At 51.2% G+C, this 22,614-nt stretch overlaps 1 protein-coding gene and 2 pseudogenes across 1 annotated transcript; all 3 read right to left on the reverse strand.

Annotated features, from left to right (window-relative positions):
* Positions 1 to 14,204: 14,204 nt before the first annotated feature.
* On the reverse strand, positions 14,205 to 14,700 carry SAPIO_CDS4484 (uncharacterized protein; the record flags this gene model as incomplete). Its single annotated transcript, XM_016787018.1, has 3 exons — positions 14,205 to 14,372; positions 14,431 to 14,453; positions 14,526 to 14,700. 3 exons carry the CDS (start codon positions 14,698 to 14,700, stop codon positions 14,205 to 14,207), a joined length of 366 nt encoding a protein of 121 aa, XP_016643363.1.
* A 1,041-nt stretch (positions 14,701 to 15,741) lies between these two features.
* SAPIO_CDS4485 lies at positions 15,742 to 16,323 on the reverse strand (annotated as a pseudogene; the record flags this gene model as incomplete).
* A 4,509-nt stretch (positions 16,324 to 20,832) lies between these two features.
* SAPIO_CDS4486 lies at positions 20,833 to 21,267 on the reverse strand (annotated as a pseudogene; the record flags this gene model as incomplete).
* Positions 21,268 to 22,614: the final 1,347 nt, after the last annotated feature.

Here is a 22,614-nt window from a genome sequence, read left to right on the forward strand (position 1 = left end):
GACGTATGAGGGGTATGGAGGGGTTGAATTGACCTGGTCAATTGAGGAGGGGTAGAAAAGATATTCTTAGAGAGGGAAAAATATCGCGAATTTTGGATCATGAAAGGAAAAAAATTTGGTTGCGATAATTATACAATTGTATGGTGCGAAAGATGAATAATACCCGGAGTTTAACAATGAGTCAATGATCCGCATGCATGGCAGATGAAGAACTCTTGCATTTCGAGACCGATTGCGGAGCGGCGTCGGGAAGAGTAACTTGGTTATGGGCTAAGCGAACATCCTGATGACTCTCACCAGACGTGGGAAGCAAAGACGGCGCTGGAAATCATGCATTTGAATAAATGTGCGCCACCCATCACGCGGTTTCGCGCTCCGTCGACGAAGAGTCAGTCGAGCGGGAACAGCCACAGGGAGAATAGGGAGAATAGGGAGACCTAGAGGGAACGCTGCTCCGTTGTCTCCATGGACATGTCTAGTTTACAAAAGGCGTGGGGAATTCAAGTAGCCCGCCCTGTGGATGCGTAGTTTATGTTCATAGAAAGTTGGCCTTCCAAGAAGCTTCAATTTAACTTTGTTGCGTGGCAGGGGGTTCTGCTTTGAGCGTGGGATGGACTTGGCGCGCCGGTCCGGCGGGCGGGCTGCGCGAACGACGAACGACTCTGGGATAGACTGGAGAGGGCCACACACTCCTCAGGATGTCCCAGCCATGACACACGGAGGGGGCCAGCCAGGTAGTCCCTCACGATTGCAAATCGGCATCATCAATTGGACCACACAAACGGGAAGCTTGATAAAAGCTAGGCAAACAGTTCGATGGTTGACTCACCTGTCCCTATGCAACTCCAGCGAGGGACGAAGCAAGGAATTAGGCCTGCATAAGTGTGACGTAAATCATCCCACTAGCCCACGGCTCACTCAGGGTCTCAGGGACTCGGGCTAAGGTGGGGGGTTGGGGGCATCGCATCCTCAGCTCGATGCATGCATGAGAGAGGGAATTGCCCTAGAGGAAGACTTGTGCGTGTGACAATGGGCTGTTGTTTCGTTGCCAAGACCAAGGATTCTCGAGTGGTCAAAGATGGATGTCTGACTTCACAAATTGTGAGGATGGTCAGTTAGAAATTGATGGAACCTGGGTATCAATTGAGGTTAAGACGATCCTGGAGAAAGATAGACGGCCATTGTTGAAAACATTCCGAAGTCTTTGGCATCTCGGCATCGGGTTCTTCAACCAGCCCTAGTGACTAATCAAGCTGGCCCGCTTCAGGATCGGGAGAGCTTGGCATTAAGGTTAAGGTTAGCGACGAGCTCGCCCCAGGAGCTATTCGAAAAGACGTAGTGTTAGTCTATTACGGTAAACTCATTAGCACCGAAGCCTCATACACCTAAGAGATATACTAGCCTTGGCTGTTCCTTGTCGTGCATTATCCTCGCAAACTCCCTTCTTAACCAAATCGTAGTTCAGGTTTACTGTTCGTCTAACAGTGGTGTATCATGCTGCCACAGTCTCGATCCACAAGTAAACGCAGATCAGCGACTAATGTGGATATTGTTGGCAGTACTTGGAGAATTCGCCTGCATCGGAGATTCGATGGCAACCTGAAGCACAACCCTAATGCGAAGGTAGCTGAGGTCCGAGCTTGTTGGCATAGTCGCCTTCATCGGAAAGAGGCGAGACCACTTGTCGGTAGTATATCATGGAACTAGACCAGCCACCGAAATCCAGTCTCAATCCTGTCATGCGAAGAAGTGAACTGGACACGTAGATTTTATGCGATATGCTGTGATGCAAGTTTTCAGGTTTCGATGGGCATATCTCCAAACGTCGACACGGAGGCAATCGCCAAAGGGGCTTGTCCGATGGAAGCGGTCTGTATCCTGCTTTGTGAAGCTGGCGAGCGTCAAGGATCAAGACATCCCGAAATTCAGGGCCACGGAGATTATATAGGAACTGTGAAAAACTGAGACCTTCATCAAGACCGAGAGTTTGAATATCAGAAATGAGCTATTTGGAAAATGGGTTGGGTAACTTACCAATGTTATCAAGGAACGTGTGGAGGTCGGGATGCCCTTGAATTTAAGGTAGGCAGCGGCTACCCCTTGGGATTCGACTTTGCTCGTAAAATCATAGCAGACCATAATACCAGACGAGAGCTCACTGTCAGACCAGGCGGTCTGTAGGTCTCGTTTAACCTCGGGTGTGACGTCTGTATATGGGTGCTATATAATGCCGTCAGCGATATTTCTGGCGTCGGTTTTGCTTGTTATAGTAACGACCGAAGCGCCAGTGCCTTTCTCGAATACACGCATAATGATTTGAGTTGGTTGAAGGGGAAAAAAGGCACAAAAAGCCAAACGGGACCCATATTCCAGCGTAACAGGGCAATAATGCCCTTTGAGCAACACCTATACATGTTGAGCCCGAATGCGGAGAGGTTCATAGAAGTGACAAATATTTGACAATCGGGATCGGTATTGTTGAACCGCTCTAAAGCTCAGTCTCTATCCGGTCCCGGAGTGCTCGAAGGCACGGGTTCCATGTTGAATCCGGTAGAATATATATAATATCATGTCGTACAAGGCGATGGTGGGATCATACTAACAACCTTCTAGGGCTTCGTATGTCCTTATATAGCCTTCAAGCTCGTTCGCGATTTGGAAAAGCTCTTACGCCGAAGAGGGCACGGTGGTGAACCACGGCGAGTCTTTCCATTATTATCCACACCTTGACTCCCACCCTGGCCGGCCCCGCTCCACTGGGGCCGGCGTTCTGAACAACCGGCGCACTAGTGGGAGCCGCAGGCGTCAACAGCAGACGGTCTATAGCGATAGCCGCAGCCACGAAGAAGCAGGTTAAGGCCCCGAGGATTTGGTTAGCGCTCTTAGCAGCAGAACGCAAGGCCTCCAAGGCCTCCAGAACCCACTCCTCGCAGAGCGCCAACACCATAGGAGCGGCGATATTAGCCTGTTTGGCTCCGGTCGCTCTCTAGTCTTCCTTCGGGGCCTCCAGAGCTACTTCAATTTCAGCCATACTGAGGAAAGGGCAGCCTACGCAGAGTTAACAAGGACATAGGAAGGATCAAAAGAAAACAGTAGGGACATACTATGTCGACAAGGGTCTGCCAGGCGACAGCAGTCACTGCGCGAGCAGCAACCAAAGCGTCCCCGGAAACGAGGAGGCACTCACAGAGGGTTCCCCCCAGCCGCACAGAGGTGGCACTTGGCGGATGCATTTAGAGAAATACGTTAGTAAATAACAGGCACGCACTGATGGGGACCCGCCGCTCTAAACTTCGCCCTACGCTGCTGACCGGCATCTAGACCTTCCTGAGGGCCGTGCCGTCGGTGTTGAGTAGGTGGATGGAGAACACGCTTCCATCCAGGTTGCTTTGTGCCTGTCGGGCCCAGACTCTGGCGACAGATTTCGCGGCCCGTATGACAATACTGGATGGACCGTCCACGAGGCACTGGTGGGGAGGATCCTGATCGAATGTGTCATGATCTCTGGGTTTTCGGAATCGTTCGCTTGGGCGGTTGTAGCTAAGCATTCCTTCTCAGTCCGTTGCCATAGATTGTCGGAGCCGAGCAACACAACCCCAAGTTGAAGGTGACTATGCTTGCCCAGGAATATGGGGGCGCAGACTGAAAACAGCACAACTTTGAGAAATGGTCCAATGGTCGGCGTGGTCGTAATGTGATTGGCGAGCTAAATTGCATCTCGAGTAAATTGTTCGTGACTAACACACAACCAAGCAAGGCAACTGAAGAAGGCCAGCGCAGCCAAGGGGCATAACGGGAGTATAACGAAGAAAATACTACTAAAGGCTTAGAGCATTTTGCAAATTAAAAGAAATAACTATCTAGTACCTCCTTAGCTAGGAGGACTTGAAAATTGATTTGATAGCTAGAATAATGACTGATAACTATTAACGCGAGGTTGAACTGCGACCAACGCGAGGTCGAACTGAGCTCAACGCGAGGTTGAACCGGGATTTAGATCTCCTTAACCAAGCCAGTTAGGCGGCTTTGGACCCTAACAACAGTAATGGATAGTTGCACAGGTTGAAAGGCCCCGAACATGTCCAATCCCCCCCCCCATTATCTACCTGTAACAAATTTTCCTTGTATTCCTCTCTTTTTTTTCCCCCCTGGTTCTAGGTTACTCCCTATGGCTGGGAAGGAGATAGTGTGAAAAGGAAGGCTTGGATATGTTAGTCTATTGAGAATAGGAACTAGGTATAAATTCTTGAATACCTACCACGGTTACGGGGGACAATCACAACTGAGATGGCATCTATCGATGACGTTTGAACAAGCGGGAGCACCAACTCCACGGCAGGTGGGGGTCACAGCTGGGCACGTCGGGCATTGACAGCGTTGGTCACAAGACCCGGTGCTGGTTGTGCTTCCCGAGGATGGAGGACAAGAGACCCCGAGAGCACGGACTGAACCTGGATCACAACCAGGCCCGGTGGGGGGGCTCAAAGTGGTGTCCGGGCAAGTGCAAATACATTTTTGCTCGCAGGTTCCCGTGCAGGTTCCCGTGCCAGTAGCAGATGCACCAGCTATAGCTGCAAAGACAACAAAGAAGTTCTCGAAGTGCATTTTTCAACAATATTTGGGGTGTAACCAAGACTCCGGTCGATATTGCTCAGTTTCAGCAACTGAATAATTAATGATTGCTGTTTAAAAATGGAAACCTTCCAAGGGAGAGCGGTCGAGGAGGCCATATTTATAGGCAACCGGGCGCTCCAAAATTATAAAATTTTCTTCTAGTATAATACTTTATGATGCTCCTTTCCGTCATTTCGCCGTCAAATCTAGGCTTGACCTACTCTAGGCTTTCTCGTCTAAGCCACCAGAAAGTTGAAGTTCCCCAATCAAGAACATATCGGCGGAGCAAAGTTTATGCGTGGTAGAGGTGTGTGTGTGCGTGTGTGTGTGTCTATTTAACGCTATGGTTGGGTCCCCGGCTCAGCCAGGTCCATATCCCTGCTGGGATATCAGGCGGTGGGCGCTGCTGCGCTTCAATCTAAGTCTCCTTGGGCTTCGCTCGCGAGTTTCGATTCTAGATTTACTTTCCAGTACGCACTAGGCGCACTGTCGATATTTTCTGTGGTATCTTCTGTGAGCTTCATCAATCTCCCCTTCCGCAATCGCAACATCCATGTGATGGTATAAAGCATGGGGAGGAGTCAGGTCCCTGGTCACTTGGCCCGGGAACTGCCAGTTCACTCTGATGCAGTCCATCTGGATAAGCGGTGCTGGCCACAGGTGTGCTCCCAAGTCAGAATCAAAATCACAGTCATTGTGGTGAAAGTCAGAAGAGGGGATCGCAAAGTTGGTGTCTGACATGACGTCTTGGAGGAGGCAAAACGACAAAAGAGGCAAAAAGAGGGATGGGGAGGGAAGTCTAAGACGGAAAGGGATGGTGGGGAGAGGGCTAGGTGAAATGTCGCCTCAGGCAGTTGGTGAGGCGGCCATAGAGAGGGGTTATGAGCTTCAATGGTTCTGCAATAACAAGGCCGCGGGAATCGAGGTATTGAAGGCATGCGGCATCATGCCCGGTATTGCTGAGCAGTTATGCGGGGCTGAATGCATGAGGAGGCTGAATCCTGGACTGGGGCGTCGTCCTTGACCCAGTTTGTGTTATATACCCCGCCGGTGCGTTATGACCTTGTTCATCAAGTTCATCCGGGCACCTTGCATGTTTCTACTACAGCGTCGATGTTATTGTGGGCAATTCGACAGTGCCATCGTTACAAAATGATCCACTTTGGCTCAAGCCGAAAGAAGGGCCTCGGCCTGGACACAACCACGAACAGAAATCATAGTAGGTGCAAGGACCTCGTTATATCAATGACTTGATGGATCCTACGGTAGACGATCAGAACTAGGAAGGCTCGCTAACTATTACGTGCGGGATAGATATGCATGTGATGCTAGAGCGGAGATAATGAGGACTTGGGCCTTCTACTATCGTAGATTACGACAGCTCGTAGCGATCCATTGTAGCCAGGTCACTGTGGATTGTTGTGATCACTCCCTCCTTGCTAATGGTGTCCCCTTCTTTGGCTGAAGTTTACCCATTCTGCCGCACCTAACCGCCTGTCCAGGTTGACCAACCAGTGTCATAATATTAGGGGCCTGTAATATGGATGAATGGCCTGGTGGAGCCAGCAAAGGTGAGCGTGTTACTCGAAGGAGGTGACGATGCTAGTTACTTCCAGTCTCCAGTTCGCGTTCGGGCAGGTAAATTCAATACTCAGAGCAAAAGTGGACTGTGCTGGGACCTTAAGCTGGCCGTTCCTCGTCGAGGTGACTATTACCTCAGTCATCGCCGTTTTAGACTACAAGTGCGGTTTGACAATCTTGTTGTTCCCTAGGTTATGACAGACAATGTTGATGGTGGTGCTAACAGTACGTCTTACTACTGTGTCAGTGTTGCCCACCCCTCTAATCTACGTGCTAATACAGGTAACACTGCTGGTTGCTGCTACGCTGTAGGTTAGTTTAGCGGGACCTTTGGTGTAGTATGTACTGCTAGGGCTATTTGCGAAGTTGGTGGTCGCTTGGCCTGTTGTAGTAAATAGCAGAGCAAGTTCTAAGATCATGCCTGAACTCTTTATGGTCGATCTCTTCTTTTGTGATGTGATATGCATGGTTCTCGGTGTGCACTTGAATACTTGGCAATGGTAGGAAGCTGTATGTGAATAATTATGAATATTGCCAAATTGACAGGATAGCGAAACGAGCGAGAGCAGCCATTTTATATTCACGTATGGCCGAACCGCGTCCGGCCTAGAGTTCCGCTTAGTATAAGGGAGGCCTTGGGCTCAGCGGAGCCTCTGCTAAGGTTGGCAGACATTGGTGGAAAAGGGTTTGTGCTGTGAGGGTGGGTAGGAAGTGGAGGGTATAGGAAGAAGATAGAGAAGAGAAGAGAAGAGAAGAGAAGAGGGAGAAAGAGGGATCAAGGATAAGAGGGAACGTCGTCTGCTTAAATTGAGCAAACTTCCGCAGGGAACTCACACAACGAGCGGCACGAAAACAGCACCTAATATAGAAGGGCCAAGCACAATCAACACGGAAGACCAGAGAGATAGACGACAAGAGACGAGCCGTCTTTCTCCGCCAGCTTCGGATCTCAAGAAGATTTCCCTGGGCGCTCAATAGACTCCTGCAAGACAGCTTTACGCCGTTACTTGGATCCGAACGCAACCTGACGGCTAGGTGCCAAAACTGTGAGAAAAGATTCCGTTCTGAAAGGTCCGTCAAAATACATTCAGACTTGGCGGTATGTAGGGAGATGACATGCGAAGGATGTGGGGAAGAAGCCCATTAGAGCCTCTCCACCCTCAATTCAAGGTATAAATTCTATAGTTGAAAATAATACCTTGCTATTATAATAATATATCTTATCCTTTTAGTAGTGAGACGGAGCAGTGCAGCCTGCCCGCACACCACAAGAACGAAACAACAGAAACAGTTGGTTAATTGGGTCTAGAACAGTTCCTGCAAGAAGCTGCTGCAATCTGCAGGAATGGTAACGGAACGTCGGAACGGTTGATCAACAGGAATAGAGCCGTATCGCAACCATAGGAGGCTTCCAAATAGGGGGAAGTCAAAGATCGTGTAAGTGTCAAATAGGGGACACTTGGGCGCACAAAACAACAGGAAGAACTGTCTGGAGTCACCACACAAGATGATCCATGAAAGTAATAATAAAGAAGTCAATTGAAAGAAGGACTAATGACTAGAATACTCGAAGAACTTAAGAAACTTGTTGAAGAACTTGTTCTTCCTCCCTTGGGAGGAAAGAAAAGAAAAGAAATAACCATACTCATGGCCCATGGCAAGGAATAATATTCTTCCGCCCCCATTCTTGCGGACCCATGAGAACGTCACCACTTCCACCGCTGTCGCCTTTTTCCCCGTCACAGTGTCTTAGTAGAAGAACCTGCAGTGTATATATCAACGCGCAGGTGAAGCCGGTCAGGCACTAAGACATGCAGCCTGTGGCTGGTCACAGGCGGATGGGAGGTAGGGGAGTCGAATATAGTCGAAAAGGGTCACCAAAAAGAAGGAAACAAAGTTAATGGTTCAATTAGAAAGACCTTAGATATCAAGACAACTACTATGGGAGCCCAAGGCAATTATCAGTAATATCTTTGGTCTGCCATGTCTTATTCTTCTAAGTTCATCCCGTAAGCGGCTTGGTAAGTACATTTTAGAAACAGTAGTCATGTAACTGCCGACACGGCCAGCTTCGAAATGCGTCACCACCTGGCGACCTCCCCGAACATCAATCCAAGTCCGCACTAAAAGTATGGCTCTATATCCGACGATGTTACTATCGCCATCCGCCATTGTGTTATATACCCACTTTCCGGGTAGGGCTTGGCACCGGGATGTTTCTTGATAAGAGTTCACATTTTTCGGTCCTCGAGAGCTTCTTCTGTTTCTTCATTGCCGGAAGCCACACCTTTTCGAAGTCAGGCCTGTCCATTGCTTCCTTGTATGTCTTGGGAATGGTTGCATCGGAAGTGATCGTATTGGCGAACGGCACAGAGGGATTTAACAGTCTGAGTAGTAGAGTTGGTTGTGCGGCATCCATGGTGTCCACAAGAACGAAAACGCACTTTCAGGGAGGGATGCCGCCTTTCTTCATTTTTTTTTGGAACAGGTCGCACTTCTACCGATGTATCTGGCAAAGCGGGTGGTTAGCAAGGGCCAGTCAGGAAGACGATGAGAATACCCACTTGCATAGCGCCCGCTGAGACATTTGCCAGCTCTGATTTCGATACGTAGCCCCATCGAAACACAAATATATACAGATTTACGCCTTGCAAGACGACGAGGAGATCTTATCAGACCTACCGCTTAGACTACAGTAGAAAACAGTTTCTGACGAAAGGCATTTTGACAAATTCGCACGTACGGGGCGTGCTGCAGGACTGGGGGACACCCGAGAGGCTATTCTGCTGCCCTCTCCATCTCTCTTGAACTGTTGGTGCTGCTATATGGAGGTGAGGAGAACAAGCCGCTTGCTGTCTCACTCACCTATTGACAGGGCTTCTTCGTTATGCCGTTCTTTCATTTGCCTAGAGCGACTTCCCTTTTGACCAATCTTCCCCTTCTAGTCATTCACCCATGGAATTAGAACAAGGTTCTCAGATATACCTTTTTATCACTCTTCTCTTCACAACATGCGGGGAAACGGTGCCGGGGACCAGTTCTTTGCCGATCGCATCTGTTCTTGTCTGAGCGGTTCTCTATGGATCTCTTCATCACAGGATCCGCCATCCCGTCGAGAAACCGATGAGCGTTGTAAGTAGAATCTTTTGAGGGGAAGCTTTAGAAGGAACCCCGAACCAGCCGTAAAAGCCAACGTGTTATGAAGGAGTCCTCGCCAAGATGGGCAGGGGTGGGTGATTCAGTTCAACAAAAAGTAGTTTGTGATCAACCAGCCTGATTTTCCTCTGAACTCATATTATAACACCAGCTGACACTCTTGCTAGGTACGACAGGAAACAGATTGATCCTAGCAGCGACCCAAGGCACCCTACCTTGCAGCAAAAGAAGGTGGATACCAAACTTAGGTCTCTACTAGAGATGACACCTCCATCTCGCCAGCCAAACCACGACTTGGAACGATAAGAAGATGCTCATACCGCAAATTCAGTCCCTGATTCTTCGGGGGTCGAAGGATAATCGTTCCGTATTAGGTAGTGGATGACGCACCACCACTATCCGTGTGGAAGCACCGGATGTCGAATGCGTAGTCGTGAGAAATCCCTTTTTGTTGTCGAATCCCCACGCATAGAAGACCCAAGCACTGGGGTATCAACATTTTTCTATCTTCAAGCTGCAGAAGATTTTTATAAGGCCCCTCTCATTGTGGACTCCTTTCAGCGTCACAACGACCCGGCATGCCAGAAATATGAGTTAGAATCTCGAACATTCGTAACCAAAGCCATGTTAGACTCCGCCGAACGGGGAAGGGACAAGATAACTGTGCCAACCAACTTTTGCCTTTGTCGATGCTTTCTCCTTTAGTGAGAGACAGTCGGAGTCCGACTCGAGCTCAGGCCCAGATACCCAGTCTGAAGCCTTGCGCCTCCTCGTAATTGGAAGTTGGGATTCTCCCTCAGTTTCGACGGCGCTACGGCTTTTTTGCTTGGGGCTGCGACAAAGCTGATTGTGAGCTATAGGGAGTCTCTGATTAGGCTCCTATTTTCCGTAAGCTTTGTTGTGATCCGGTTCATTGCATCCGCAGGAAAACCATCGCCCCATCCGTCAACAGTACTAGTGCTCTCACCACCATGTTGGCTGCTGATTAGGAGCTTTTGAGGCTTACTGAGCAGGTGGTATGGGTGAATAGTTGTATCAATACCACTGCTTTTCAAAGTCCTCACTCGGCGAGAGTTGGCACTGCTTCTTGTCCATGATTTTTCCGACTGACGTAGTTTCCACCATCTACTGGACGCTGTGGGCTGCACAGCGGACTCAAGTCGAGTGCCATACCGACACCTTATATAATACTTGACGCCGTTGATAGCTAGGATGCCGGACGTGCTCGGTCTCCATAGTTCCAGAAGGCGACGAGCCGAGATCACAAGATCCGACCATGTCTTTGATGCCCAGATTCATGTAGAGAGCCCCGTCTAGTTGAGGAAATTACGTCCGCCGCTCCAACTCGATCCTGGCTCCCCATCGTCGACGAGGTGACAGATGACTGAGACAAGATTCTCATTTCTCGTCGACCGTGTCCATCGGTATTCGTTACTGCACTAGGAGACACAAAAGAATTGTGTCCCAATATATCACCTCACCTACTGAAACTTGGGTCCCTCCTTTTGCGCCCGTCACGACTGGCATTTGTCTCTGACTTTCAATCAACTTCGGCCAAGCATCTGTCCTAGGCGTGTTGCTTGTGCCTCATAAGTGGCAACAATGGTGAATGTCTCACACTGGTCATTTTGTTTGGCAGAAGTGAATGGTTGCTTTCCAGAAGTTGCCGGGTAATAGAACCCACGTATCGGTTTCTCACTCGAGTGTCCAGATGTGTGCAGTTCGTCGATTCTGCAGAAGAGAAGGAGAACCAAAGTTCAGGCTTAGAGGCGCATGTCGAGAAGACATACACAAGCGGAACTCACTGGCGCTGAACTGGGCTATGTCGCTTATTGACTGCGCCGTCATCTCCTGAGAACCAATGTTTCGCACAACAGAGAGAAGAAAATACCTCTGAACTACACCGTGAATCTTCGGCTTCCCTCAGGGCCCTCGTCTCCTCCACGTTAGCCAGATGATTGCCGACCCCCTTCCGATAGCGAGGCGAGCGCGCTCGATGCGCTGCTCTGCATTGTCGACGAGTTCTGCCCACGTACACCGTTTCTGAGTCGCCCAAGGCTAGCTTGGTTGATTCGTCTATAGGTGGGCGGCGCGTAGGACCGAGGGACGGGGGGTGTATGGGTCTCCCCCGATGTCGCGCGCCCATGGTGGTGGAAATCGGTCAGGGCATCCTCATATTCCCATACGAGAGCTTTGTACCCGCCGAGAGTCGCCTTTAAGCATCCTTTTGTAGGTTACATACGGCAGGCATCAGCTTGCGCAGAGTCAGGATCTTCTCTAGATCTATAGTTTCTTTTCTCCAAGGTTTCTAGTTGCTCTTCTTCTCATTCTTGGCAGAGTTAGCCGTGTCAAGGGCGCGATCGATGACTAGTCCGATGGGTAGCACCACTTGTTTGGCTAGCGGCCCCTGTTTGTTCCTTTAGATGCTGTCGATGGCTTTGAGGACGTTGGCTAGCTCGTCATCGTGGCCTCTATTCATATAGACCTTGTTAATGTAGTTGACTGCCCCTGCTTCCGCGATGTATCCCTTGCTAGCCTCGTAGCGCCAAAGTGCCAATTAATCAGACCAAAGCCCCGATCTTCCCCTTGATAGCTGGTGGCTTCTCTGCATTACTAAACAGTAAGTACACTCTCGACCAAAGTCTCCGTGGAGACAAGTGCCCCTAACGTGATCGATCTTGAATAGCAATACGTTGTAGGTCTGTTGTGAAAGGAAGTTGGGTAGGTTCACCAATAAATGACCACGGCATCGGTGGTCTAGAGTAACAAATGAGACGAAGGTGAGACGGACTTAGATAGGCCGCTGGGAATTAAACTTTCTTCGCCAGCGTACGTGCCAACCAGCCGGGCACGCAATGGCACGCAATGGCATTGTATCCGGAACTTGTGCCCCCGACGGGCAAGCAGCGCTTATGATCGCATGGTCCTCGGGATTGTGCAACCGCGCCTCGTCCGGCACGTCCCCCCTCTTTCAGTCGCCGTCAACCTCGTACCAACTGGAGAGTAGGGATACTTGATAGGATGAAATAAAGAAGAGCTTGTAGAGGGTAGGATGGGGAAGAATGGTGGGAGTGTGGGTGTTTGGATGGATGAATTAGAGAAAGGCCGAGATGGAAGAATTGACCAATTTGTCCAGTTGCTCGTTTCTTCCCGCATGATCCCGTCCATCAAGCGCCCAATTGCCCACCCTATGGGCAGAACGCTAGCGGTTGGATTGATCGTGAGCGCGAGATGCAGCTGACGGGGGTCGAAAGAAGTTAAATACGTTAGCGATGGCTAATAGGCCACACTCTCAACCACCTTGTGCTGTCTGAGTAGGACAGACGACAACGAATTGGTCAGATTTGCCTTCCTTTCTTCGCGCCGCCCATGCTTCCACACTGATAGCAATTCTGGTGTCTAGCCTGTCGTAAAGAGCATCATATAGGTACAATTCAAATGTCTCCTCGTCCCAGATCATAGTCGTCCAATGGGCAGGGTCGTCAAAGTGTAGGCAAGCAACCAGATATCGTGTATGCCAAGCATTTTCTCCTCCTGCCCATAGGGCTCGGTACCGTTTCTATCTCCTGCCATCCTGATCAGTGAATTGGATACCCGCCGAACATGAGGGGATGCTTGGAATGGACTAAGTAGAGGAAACGACTCAAATAGAGAAGCGGGCGAGGTTTGGAAAGGAGAAAAGGTAGAGAGCAGCCCGAGTGCTTGTTGTGGGAAGAATGGGATAGATGGGAAAAGACTGATGAGGATCTTAGTCTAACGGGGCCCAGCTGCAAACGATCTCGTTGATTCTGGAGAAATCTGGCCGGAACCCAGACAAAGCCAACGGTAGCAGAGTAGAGACGGAGAAAGAACGGAGTGTAGAGGCTTCAAGATGGGTGACTTTGGTATCATATTCGCCGACCAGCTTGTGGGTCCGGTTCGCAAACGGCACTCGGAATTGGGGTGGCGGGCGGTGAAGGATTTCCGGCCTGGGCAGGGACTGCAGGCGGACTAGGAACAGCAGCCGCTGGCGGTATCAGTTCCGGAATGCTAGGCGGATCATGGCTAATTCGCGATATGTCGAGTACCCCTTCCGTACAACCAGGAAGACTCCAATCATCGCCAATAGCCGGAGGGAGGACTGAGCCTCTAATAAGTGTTGGTTTTCCACGGTCTTGGTTACGACGCCTACGGTAAAAAGATGGGGGATGTGTTAGTGTGCAGCGTGGTAAGGTGTGGTGTGCTGCAAGCGCCTCAGCCAAGCCCAAGAAGTGCTGCAGAAGAGCTCGAGCCGGGGTTAGGAGACCGTGCAATCGTAAGAGATATCAGATAGCAGCTTCTGCAGCCCCATGCCCTGATCAGCGACAGGATCTAACGGTATTATGCTACCCCCAGAGTACCCTTGTATATCGGGCGACAGGGCCCACGGGGCGGCCTCGAAATCCCCGCTGGTCGGCAGCCGAGGATCCAACGCCGGATCTTAGCAATTTCAATGTTCCTGATTTCGAAGTCCTTCTAGGACATCTCGCGCCTGTCGTGGTGGTCGGTCTTACGCCTTCGAAGATTCGGCGTGGCGCCATCATCGTCGCGACTGCGCTTGGGTGTGTTATCGCTCTGCGTCGTGCACTACGACCACTTTTAGGGTGAAGAGGAGGAAGGAATACTCGTCGTTCACTGACTTCTGCTCTCGGTTGATACCCATCGCGAATGATCGTTTATTTTAATAATGAATATTAAAAAAAGAAAGAACTTCCCGTCCCGCATTCAATATAATATTGATTAGTTCCTTCTAGAATAAGAAAGACCTGCAAACACCACTCCTGTAACCACAGCCGCGAGAGAAACAACGGTTGCCCCACCTTTCAACCATCTTTCTAAGAAGGATGTAGTCTGGCGGCGGCGGCGCGACGGACCGGGTTCGGGCCGGTAGGAGGGCTAGAGGCCGGGCCGGGGGGCAGGGCGGCGTTGGTGATGGCGAGAGGGTCGGGGGCGCCACCAGTGGTGTCTGTGGTGGGCGGGTGGGCCGAGGCGAGGGACCCAAGCTTGTTACCGTGTCAGCTGACTGCTTCACGTGAAGGAACAGAGGGAAATTGTCCTTACTCGATCGTCAACAAGGGGTCCGGCTGGGGCGGCGGAGGGCGGAACGGGCGGCTGAAATTTCTCATGTTTCTTCTCAACGTCGCGTCAGCTAGAACCGGCCAGGGACATGGTGGCGAGCAATGCCTGGGTAAGCAAAGACAGGATTCGTCTTATCGCCGCCGTGGCGAAAGGAAAAGCGTTGGGATGGATATATATTTGGGAATGCTCCGTGATCTCGGACAGCGTCTTGGAGAGCACATCGGCTGTCGCGGCGGGGTCGATGCTGGCCATTGCGTAAGGGGGCGGGGGGAGTGGAAGGGGGAGCATCTAGATATATATGGATCTCTATATATCTAGATATATGCTATGCAGTGTTTGTAGGAGGGAGGCTTATTGTTCTCGTGGAAGCACCCAGCAATAACCGTGTTGACCTGGCTTACATCGCCATACTCTTCATCACCGCCTAAGTGTAGACGGCGCAGCGGACAAAGCCGCCATCTTCGCGGCGAGGTTTGGGCTTTCCCAGTTCATATATAGATTGTGAATATCTGAGCTCCAGACTCGGTAAAGTATGCCTGGTATTTCCCTGGAGCCTGAGGCGGTTCCATCGCAGCGTTGAAAACGAGCCGCGGACTTCGGCTCAATCGCACAAGGAGAGAAGTTTGGGAGCGACATCGACAGAACAACATGCCCGACCACGCATGAAATGAGAGCTCCCCAGGGACGATGGTACATAGCGGTACACCCTGCCTGGGAGGACAACGGTTTTGTCAGGCAGGCACACAAAGAGGAGTTCAGTGTTCTCTGTCCGCTTGCAACGGAGGGAAGGGGCTGCGTCGGCCTGTGACTGCCGATTGGCCGAAGCCCAGCTGTTCCGTGGAGTTTTACAGCCTCAACTTTCAGTCGCCATCGTTCACCATCGTCAATCCACAGAATATACTTTACGCCCATTCACGCGGGTTTCGAACTCCGTTATCGTGGCCAGCAAGAAATTGACAGAAACATCTCTCATAGTGTGCTGCAAGGAGGGCCTGCCACTTGGGTGCTATTGGTATTGTTGTATAGATCCTGTTTTAGTGAGGATTTATGTCTCCCATGTCCTTGGAGCCTCGAATTGCTTACTTCTCCATCTTCAAGGCCCGGGGCACGGAGTGCTGGGAGCCAGCGCGCCCGGCGGCACAAGCTTCATGAGCATTGACGAATAATTGACAGGCGAATTCGATCATAACTTGATTAACTATTCCGCAGACGGTGTCGTCGTTGACACCAGAAGGTCATGGCGCGTGGCTTCCTGAAGAAACCGACGGACCCAAAAGAAGGTCAAGATCAGCCTCAAGGCGCAGAATGGATCGTGCCGACCAAAGACTTAGCAATACCACCGTCCGTCGAGGCGCTCGGGAGAATCAATAAGGTGGGGAGGTATGGCCCCTCTCTCTGAGTTATGCTGGCCATTAGGATGAGGGACAAGTAGGTCACGGTTTTGCCTGTTCCCACTTCATTAGCAAGAAGCGATCCACGTAGGGGGGAACGCTCCTTCTGCAGCATCCAATACGCATCGAGTACTTGGTGCGGCATGAGGGTTAGGGTGGGGTCTGTGGGGTTGATGGACAGGTTAGTCCAGTCGTCCAGGCCTAGGGCACCACAAGCCTCTAGCAGATCTTCCTCGCGGGGAGGGTGCTCTGAAACGACCGACGTTAGCACGAAGGATTGCCGTGTTGATTGGATGGGCCTCTGCCTCTCCTGTTCGTCCTCGATTGCATCCGTGATAGCACTCGACTGTTGAAGGGACTCTTGGAGTATGTCTTGATCTATAAGCGAGGATAGGCGGGAGGGCGTCTCGGTGGGCGGGGTGATGGGGGGAGGGATTCTTCTTCGAAGGGCGTCTATGACAAGCCTGAGAGACTCCTCGTCCATCGGAGGCAGTTGTGATAGTTTGGAGGAGATGACCTTCTGTTCCAATGCTGTGGGGAGGTTGGGGCCAGGCTGAAGGGCGTCTAATGTATGGACCCTACTTTTGAGGAGGCGGAGTCGTAGTTGGTCTAGCTCTTCTGGAGTGGGGGCGCTCGTATGGACTTGGGGGACCGTTTGCAAGGGGGCATGTAGTTTACCCCGCCTAGTGGAGAAAAGTCCTGCCTGTCCGCCCCTTTTCCCTTCTCTCGGGATATCACTTGCCCGTTGGAGCCTCTCCACCCTCGATTCAAGGCATGAATTCCGCGGTCGAAAATAATACCTCGCTACCGCAATGATGCATCTCATCCTTTGGCAGGTCTCCTGCTAAGCATCCGGTGCGGGCGGAAAACCACTTCATCTGAGCAAGCCCCTATCACTAGTTAGGATCGACCCGTAGACATGTCAGGAACTCCGGGTGGACATACCAGATCGGATTGGGCTGCGAGAAGTTCGCGGTCCGGGTCTATATAAAGGGAGGAAAACCACCCCCAGATTCAGGAGTCTGTTTCTATTTTCCGCTTGTCTTTTGTGATTGCAGAACCATAGATCGACGCTCCACACCCGTAAAAAGGCCCGGTCGATGTTGGCATTGGGAGTGCATGCACCTCGCGCGCTTCGAAGGGCACGCAAGACAGCCGCCTGTCCCCGTTACATCGACCACATCCTTACGACCCATTCTATTAACTCGGACAACAACCCTCAAAATCGGAGGCTAGATAAGAAACTCGGGCCTGGGTAATGAGAGTTCCCAAATCTCGCTGGATGACTCTGAACTCCCTTGGGGGGGCATGATAAATCAGGAGCCTAGTCTCTTCCTCCACGTTCCCAGATCTCGCGCGGTCCTGATTCATACGCCTCAACCCTTCGAATTAGCCGAAAAAGTCATCGGGGAGCGTGTCCGGGCATCGTTCTATTAATCTTGCCAGGCCTTCCCGCTTGTTCTCGTAACTGCTGAGTGGGGGAAAACGTTTTAAGGCATCCGGAGACATATACAAACGTATACGTTATGCGAGCCTGCGCTGTTCTTCGAGAACTCGAGCTGGATCCACCAAAATTACCTGCAAGTATGAAGCAGTGTCCGAGCAGAAGAACCCGCAGTGTGTATATCAGCGGGCAGGCGAAGCCGGTCGGGCACTAAGACATGCGGCCGGCTTCGAAATGGGTCACCACCTAACGACCTCCCCGAACATCAATCGAAGTCCACACTTGTCTGATGCTGGGGATCAGTTAATCAACGGTCTTCCAAGGGATAATCCTGTCTTAGGCTTCGAACCCGGGAAGAAACCGGGGCACAAGAATTAAATTATTTATGGCCACTTCGAAACTGAAACTGATCCTTTGGAAGAGGCAATGCTGAAGCGCCAAGGTTCATGGCCTAAGGCTTGTTGGCAAAATATAAAATATACATCTGTATATTGGTTGGCGAGTCTGTGGGCGTGGTATCATCCCCACGTCTCCAGGGTTATATATGGACGCCTTATACCAAGGGAAGTATCCCCTTTCGTGACGATTCACGATGGCAGAAGATGAAGTAATTCGCGGGTAGTTCTGTTCCACAAGCTTTCTTCGATCGACGAATTCGCAGGTATACCAGTAAAAAAGCCATATATAAAAAGAAAAGTCGGCCACGGGGAAAGAGCTGAGGTGACTCTGGTCGATGGTTGTCTCCTACTTGACATCCCACCTCGAGTCCACTCCCATCCAGTAGGCCACGTTAATTCTCGTAGGATGAGGAGATGCGAGGATATAGGGGATATATAACAGCAGCGCCAAAGAAACAGTAAGTTAATCCTCGGACACTCTGTAGCGGCCATTCGCGCATCGTTGCCTCACCAATCATCAAGGATAAGAAAACTCGAGAAAACCGAAAGTGGATTGAAAAGGATGTTGCGACCGGCTGCGAGCTTGGGCGTGCCTTGGCACTCTAATCGACTTCAGAAATATTTAGTACAGATATTACAGTTCTGAACAGCGTCCTTTCCGCGTGAGTCGTCCGCTCGAGGAGATGCCTTGGGTTTGGCAGCGTTATCTCGATACTTAGGGGGTGCGGAATCCCGTGGGTGTTAAACCCCGGGATGAGACTGTTTGACTTCCGCGATGATCCTTAGTTCATCATATATTTATAAACAAGCACCTAAATCGAGACTATAACAGGCCCCTATCCCGGTATCTAAGCCTTGACTTGATAGAGATATGGCCTGGCCATTAGGAGAGAAACCGGCGATGACCCCTGTAATCGGGATGATTGGGAGAAGACAGGGCGGCGAACAGCGAGCTAGTAAATATCGTTGCCAACGTCTTATTTGCTGAGGGCTGGTTGGATTTGCAGTCAGATGGAAAAGGGGGAGACGACGATATCTGGGGTGCCGGACCTGGATGAGGCGGGACGCCTACGGCCGAGTAAACAGCTCCACATGCCGCACGCAGTCTGCATTTCCTCGCCCCCGTTGTAGAAGACGCTTCCACACTTGTAATATATACGCACGAGTCCAGGAGGGTGTAAGCAGATCACGGCGGTTGCCTCTCTCCCACTTGGAGAGATATAATCCTGCTACAGTCATGTTGTGGATGAACGGCCTGCCTCCACGGTCGGCGCTGAACTTATATTGACCCAGGCGGGCATTCGCTGAAAATTTCCCGATAATTGCATAGTCAGGGGGTCCTCGAAGCCCGATAATGGCCTGTAATATTGGAATATATTGGTTGATTCTAGTCGCACGGCCGATGGCTTGTTCCATCATTTTCGTCCCTGCAGTTGAGAAGCTCCACGACGAGACGATCCCAGTAACTGGCTCATCAGGGACTGCCGGGTCGCTGTGGAAGCGGACGAGCTGCCCAGTCTACAGTCTGGGCGTCTTATTGGCGACCCAACTCGCCATTAGAGAATACACGAGAGGTGTAGGTCGATCTTGTAACCACGGGCCGAAGGGAGATTGGGACGTTCAAGGCTGTCTCTTGGTGAGCTATTTCTTGCACGGCATGCGGCTCCGTCCTATTGACAATCCTTTCTGTCAGTATATAGTCTGCGGTAATGTGATCCCAGCAATGGCTTTCACTTATACACGGCGCCTCCCCGCCGGAACTTCACGACGGTCCGCTACGATCGGGCTCTTCGGGCTGGATCGGAGCAGCATATATTCGCCAGGGCAACGATATTGCTTCCAGCGCGAAGTTTGGTAAGTTATATATGTCGGCCATGACGAACTTCGCTCATCTCTAGAACGGCATTTTCCATCACATGCCTGTTTGGTCCGGTGGCATAGCCTCTAGCACTCGGCACAGGCCGGATGGATGTCGATACCCCTTGACTGGATAAGTAGGGTGTTGATATAGTTGGGCCAGTAGGAGAACACCTGCTGGGCGTTGATAGCACCTTATATGACAAGGATATTCCAGCCGGGCAGGGCAAGGGCGGCATATTATAGGTCGCTACAGTAGAAGGCCTCAAGCTGCCAGCCACTGATCTGGAGGACAGCTAGGCACTCATCCGGCTAGTGTAGGACCAGGGCTTCCTGGGGGGGCTAAGACACCCCAAAGGATATAGGCGATCCCGACCGGAGTATAGAAGGAGACGGCGAGCTAAGTTATATACGCCGTCTTAAGCATTCGTTACCATGCAGGGACTGTATATCTGGCCCCGCCGTATGCTGGCTATTTGTCTTCATCCCACGGGAGGAGACAAACGCACCGCGTCTCTCGAGGCAAAAAGAAATGCAATGGGGTACACCTATCGCCCGCAAGACATTTTCGTGTAATGGAGGGTCAAACCACCGGTCATCCTCGGTCATACACCCGCGGAAAGCCAGACCTCGAGAAATGAATCCATTCGGCATCTTGTTTCTGACATGCCCCGCGGATACCAGAAACGCAGCTTCACTGCTTTGTCCAACACCTGGTGAACCAGGCAAGGAATCAAAGTGTGAGACATGGTCCATATGTAAGACCACATCCCTTATGGTCCATATGTAAGACCACATCCCTTATGATCAAGATATACAGAAGTCTGTTGGACCCCGAGCTCGCAGGCCGACAACAACGGAACAGGGCTATTGTGTAGTTACCTAAAGAGCAGCCGAGGGTCCTTGTCGAGTTGTCCAATGGTTAGGTCACGTTTTCCATCGGAGTTTGTTTCGGCTCTTGCGCCAAGGGGTTTTCTTTCTCCTGCATGACAACGCCGTGCAAAGGCACGTTGCCATCCACCCCATGGTTCTCGTGTCCCTAGGTAGAGGTTGGGATCAAAATGTCTCGGGCAAAAGTGCAGACGCGCAGAGCGTCTGAGCCATGTACTGCCAATAAAAACAGCCATGGGTATTGCTGTTCTTCTCCTGCTAGTCTCCAAGATGAGGACTACATAGCAAAAAGAACAGGACGAGGGCCAAGCCGAAGGGCGTGAATATTCACCAGCACCTACGTCCCGGGCCATAAAGCTTCCCACTGCCCACGACAGGATGACGATCGCCGTGGCTCGTCTGTTCAACGCGTCTGGGGAATATTGCGGAGTACTTCGTTCGCCTGGTAGTACTGAGGGCCTTTGAGTGAGGCCACCGAAGGAGATTCTTTGGCCTCCAGGGAGGAGCGAACCCGATCTGGGCTCGGCGCGAATGCTGTCGGACTCGAATATGGTGAGGAATTGTTGGCGAAGCAACTTCGCGTCGGCGTCAGTGAGGAGTAGGGGAAGGTGTGCGAATAGGAGCACGGCAGAGAACGCAGGCCGGCGGGACTTCTCGCCATGACAGCTTCGTTGTTGGTCTGGAGCTGAACCTTGTCCTTGAAATCGTTCACCATCTCGCCGATGTCGCTCGGGACGCATTTGAAGGTAGCGCAGTGAATGATGGTGGAGCGAGTCGAAAGTGGTATTCTATCGACGGGCTGCCTGCCAAACGTCCCGTCGGTTGGGCACCGGAGCATGAAGGGTGCGAGGAACCAGGCGAATTTACCGACGAAATCGTCCCGCCTGTCTGGATTCGTGTTGGCGACTCCGAACCGGCCCCGCTGGCTGAGAGGCTGTAGGCCAGCCTGAGGCGTTGACGTGGTCGCCGTTTAGAGAAACGGCAGCGGCGACAAACCGCCTACTGATCGTGAGATGAATGGGCTAGGACTAGGTGTGGCACAATAAAGGGCAGTCCTAGCGAAAACAGGAGATCGTTTCTTGCCGTGACTTACTTAACGTAGTGCAAGGCATAAGCTCCTCGCACTTTAATACAGAAACTCTCGCTCTTTGTGGTATTCCATCATATGGCTAGACAGCACGGGCTTGAATGAAATCTGTTCTAGGGTGGGCCAACCGGGACACGACGGTGGACCCATTCCATGTTTCGGCGATCACTAAAGAGGAATGAAATGCAAACGATGAAATGGACCCGATCTGTGAGCAAGCCGCAGGAGGGGCGCCCACGGATGGACGGTTGAAGGGTAGTAGGTAATAGACACCCACAATGTCGGCCTTCTTTCGTGCGAGTTTGCCGCAGCCCCCGCCAATGGGATGTGACGAAGGGATACCACGGTTGGGCCTGCTGATCCTAGAATCAATGAAGATCTAAACAGCCTCGGGCCAACTGAATTTCAAGACATTGGTCCAGGTCCCTTTGTTGAACGGGCCCAAAAGTATATACTCAAGACGGTCATAATTCCGCTTGACCGGCGGACGGTTCGTCTCATCCATCGGAATCTTAGAAGTCCTTGGCTTGCTTCAAAAAAGGATGCACAACACTTTGGAAGCGCTTCGCCATCACCCGAACCCAATGGCTGGAAACATCATCACTTGACGGCGCATTGACGTACCGCAAACGTCAAGGACGGGGTGGCAGAAGGCATTGTAGGTCATCGTATGAGTGTTGTGTCCACAGGGTGTATATATAGCTGTGAAGGTCTGGCGCAGAAGACAGGGCTCGACGATCCTACTCTCCTTTTCCTTACCAAGTATGATTCGTCGATTAAATTGCGTGCAAAGACTTAAGTGCGTCTTTTCCGATGCTGCGAAAGCCGACGCAGACAAGGACCAGGCGCTCCTTCGTGAATATGGAGGTCTACTTCAGCCACCGTGAAGGCAGAACCTGCGCACTCCATAGTCATCCTCATGTATATAGGACGTGCCAAATGCAGTATATACCGTGATTTTTAGGACAACGTGAGGCACGAGACTTTGGCTAGCGGTACGGTGCATCCGCCTTCAGTTTCGCGAAGGCAAAGGTCCTTGCCGAGAGCGACGTTCTGAAGACAAGCCTGAACGCCTTTCTGGACCTCCACCGATGACTG

This window comes from Scedosporium apiospermum, assembly GCF_000732125.1.
Source record: "Scedosporium apiospermum strain IHEM 14462 chromosome Unknown SEQ_SAPIO_0092, whole genome shotgun sequence".
NCBI classification, from domain to species: Eukaryota; Fungi; Ascomycota; class Sordariomycetes; order Microascales; family Microascaceae; genus Scedosporium; species Scedosporium apiospermum.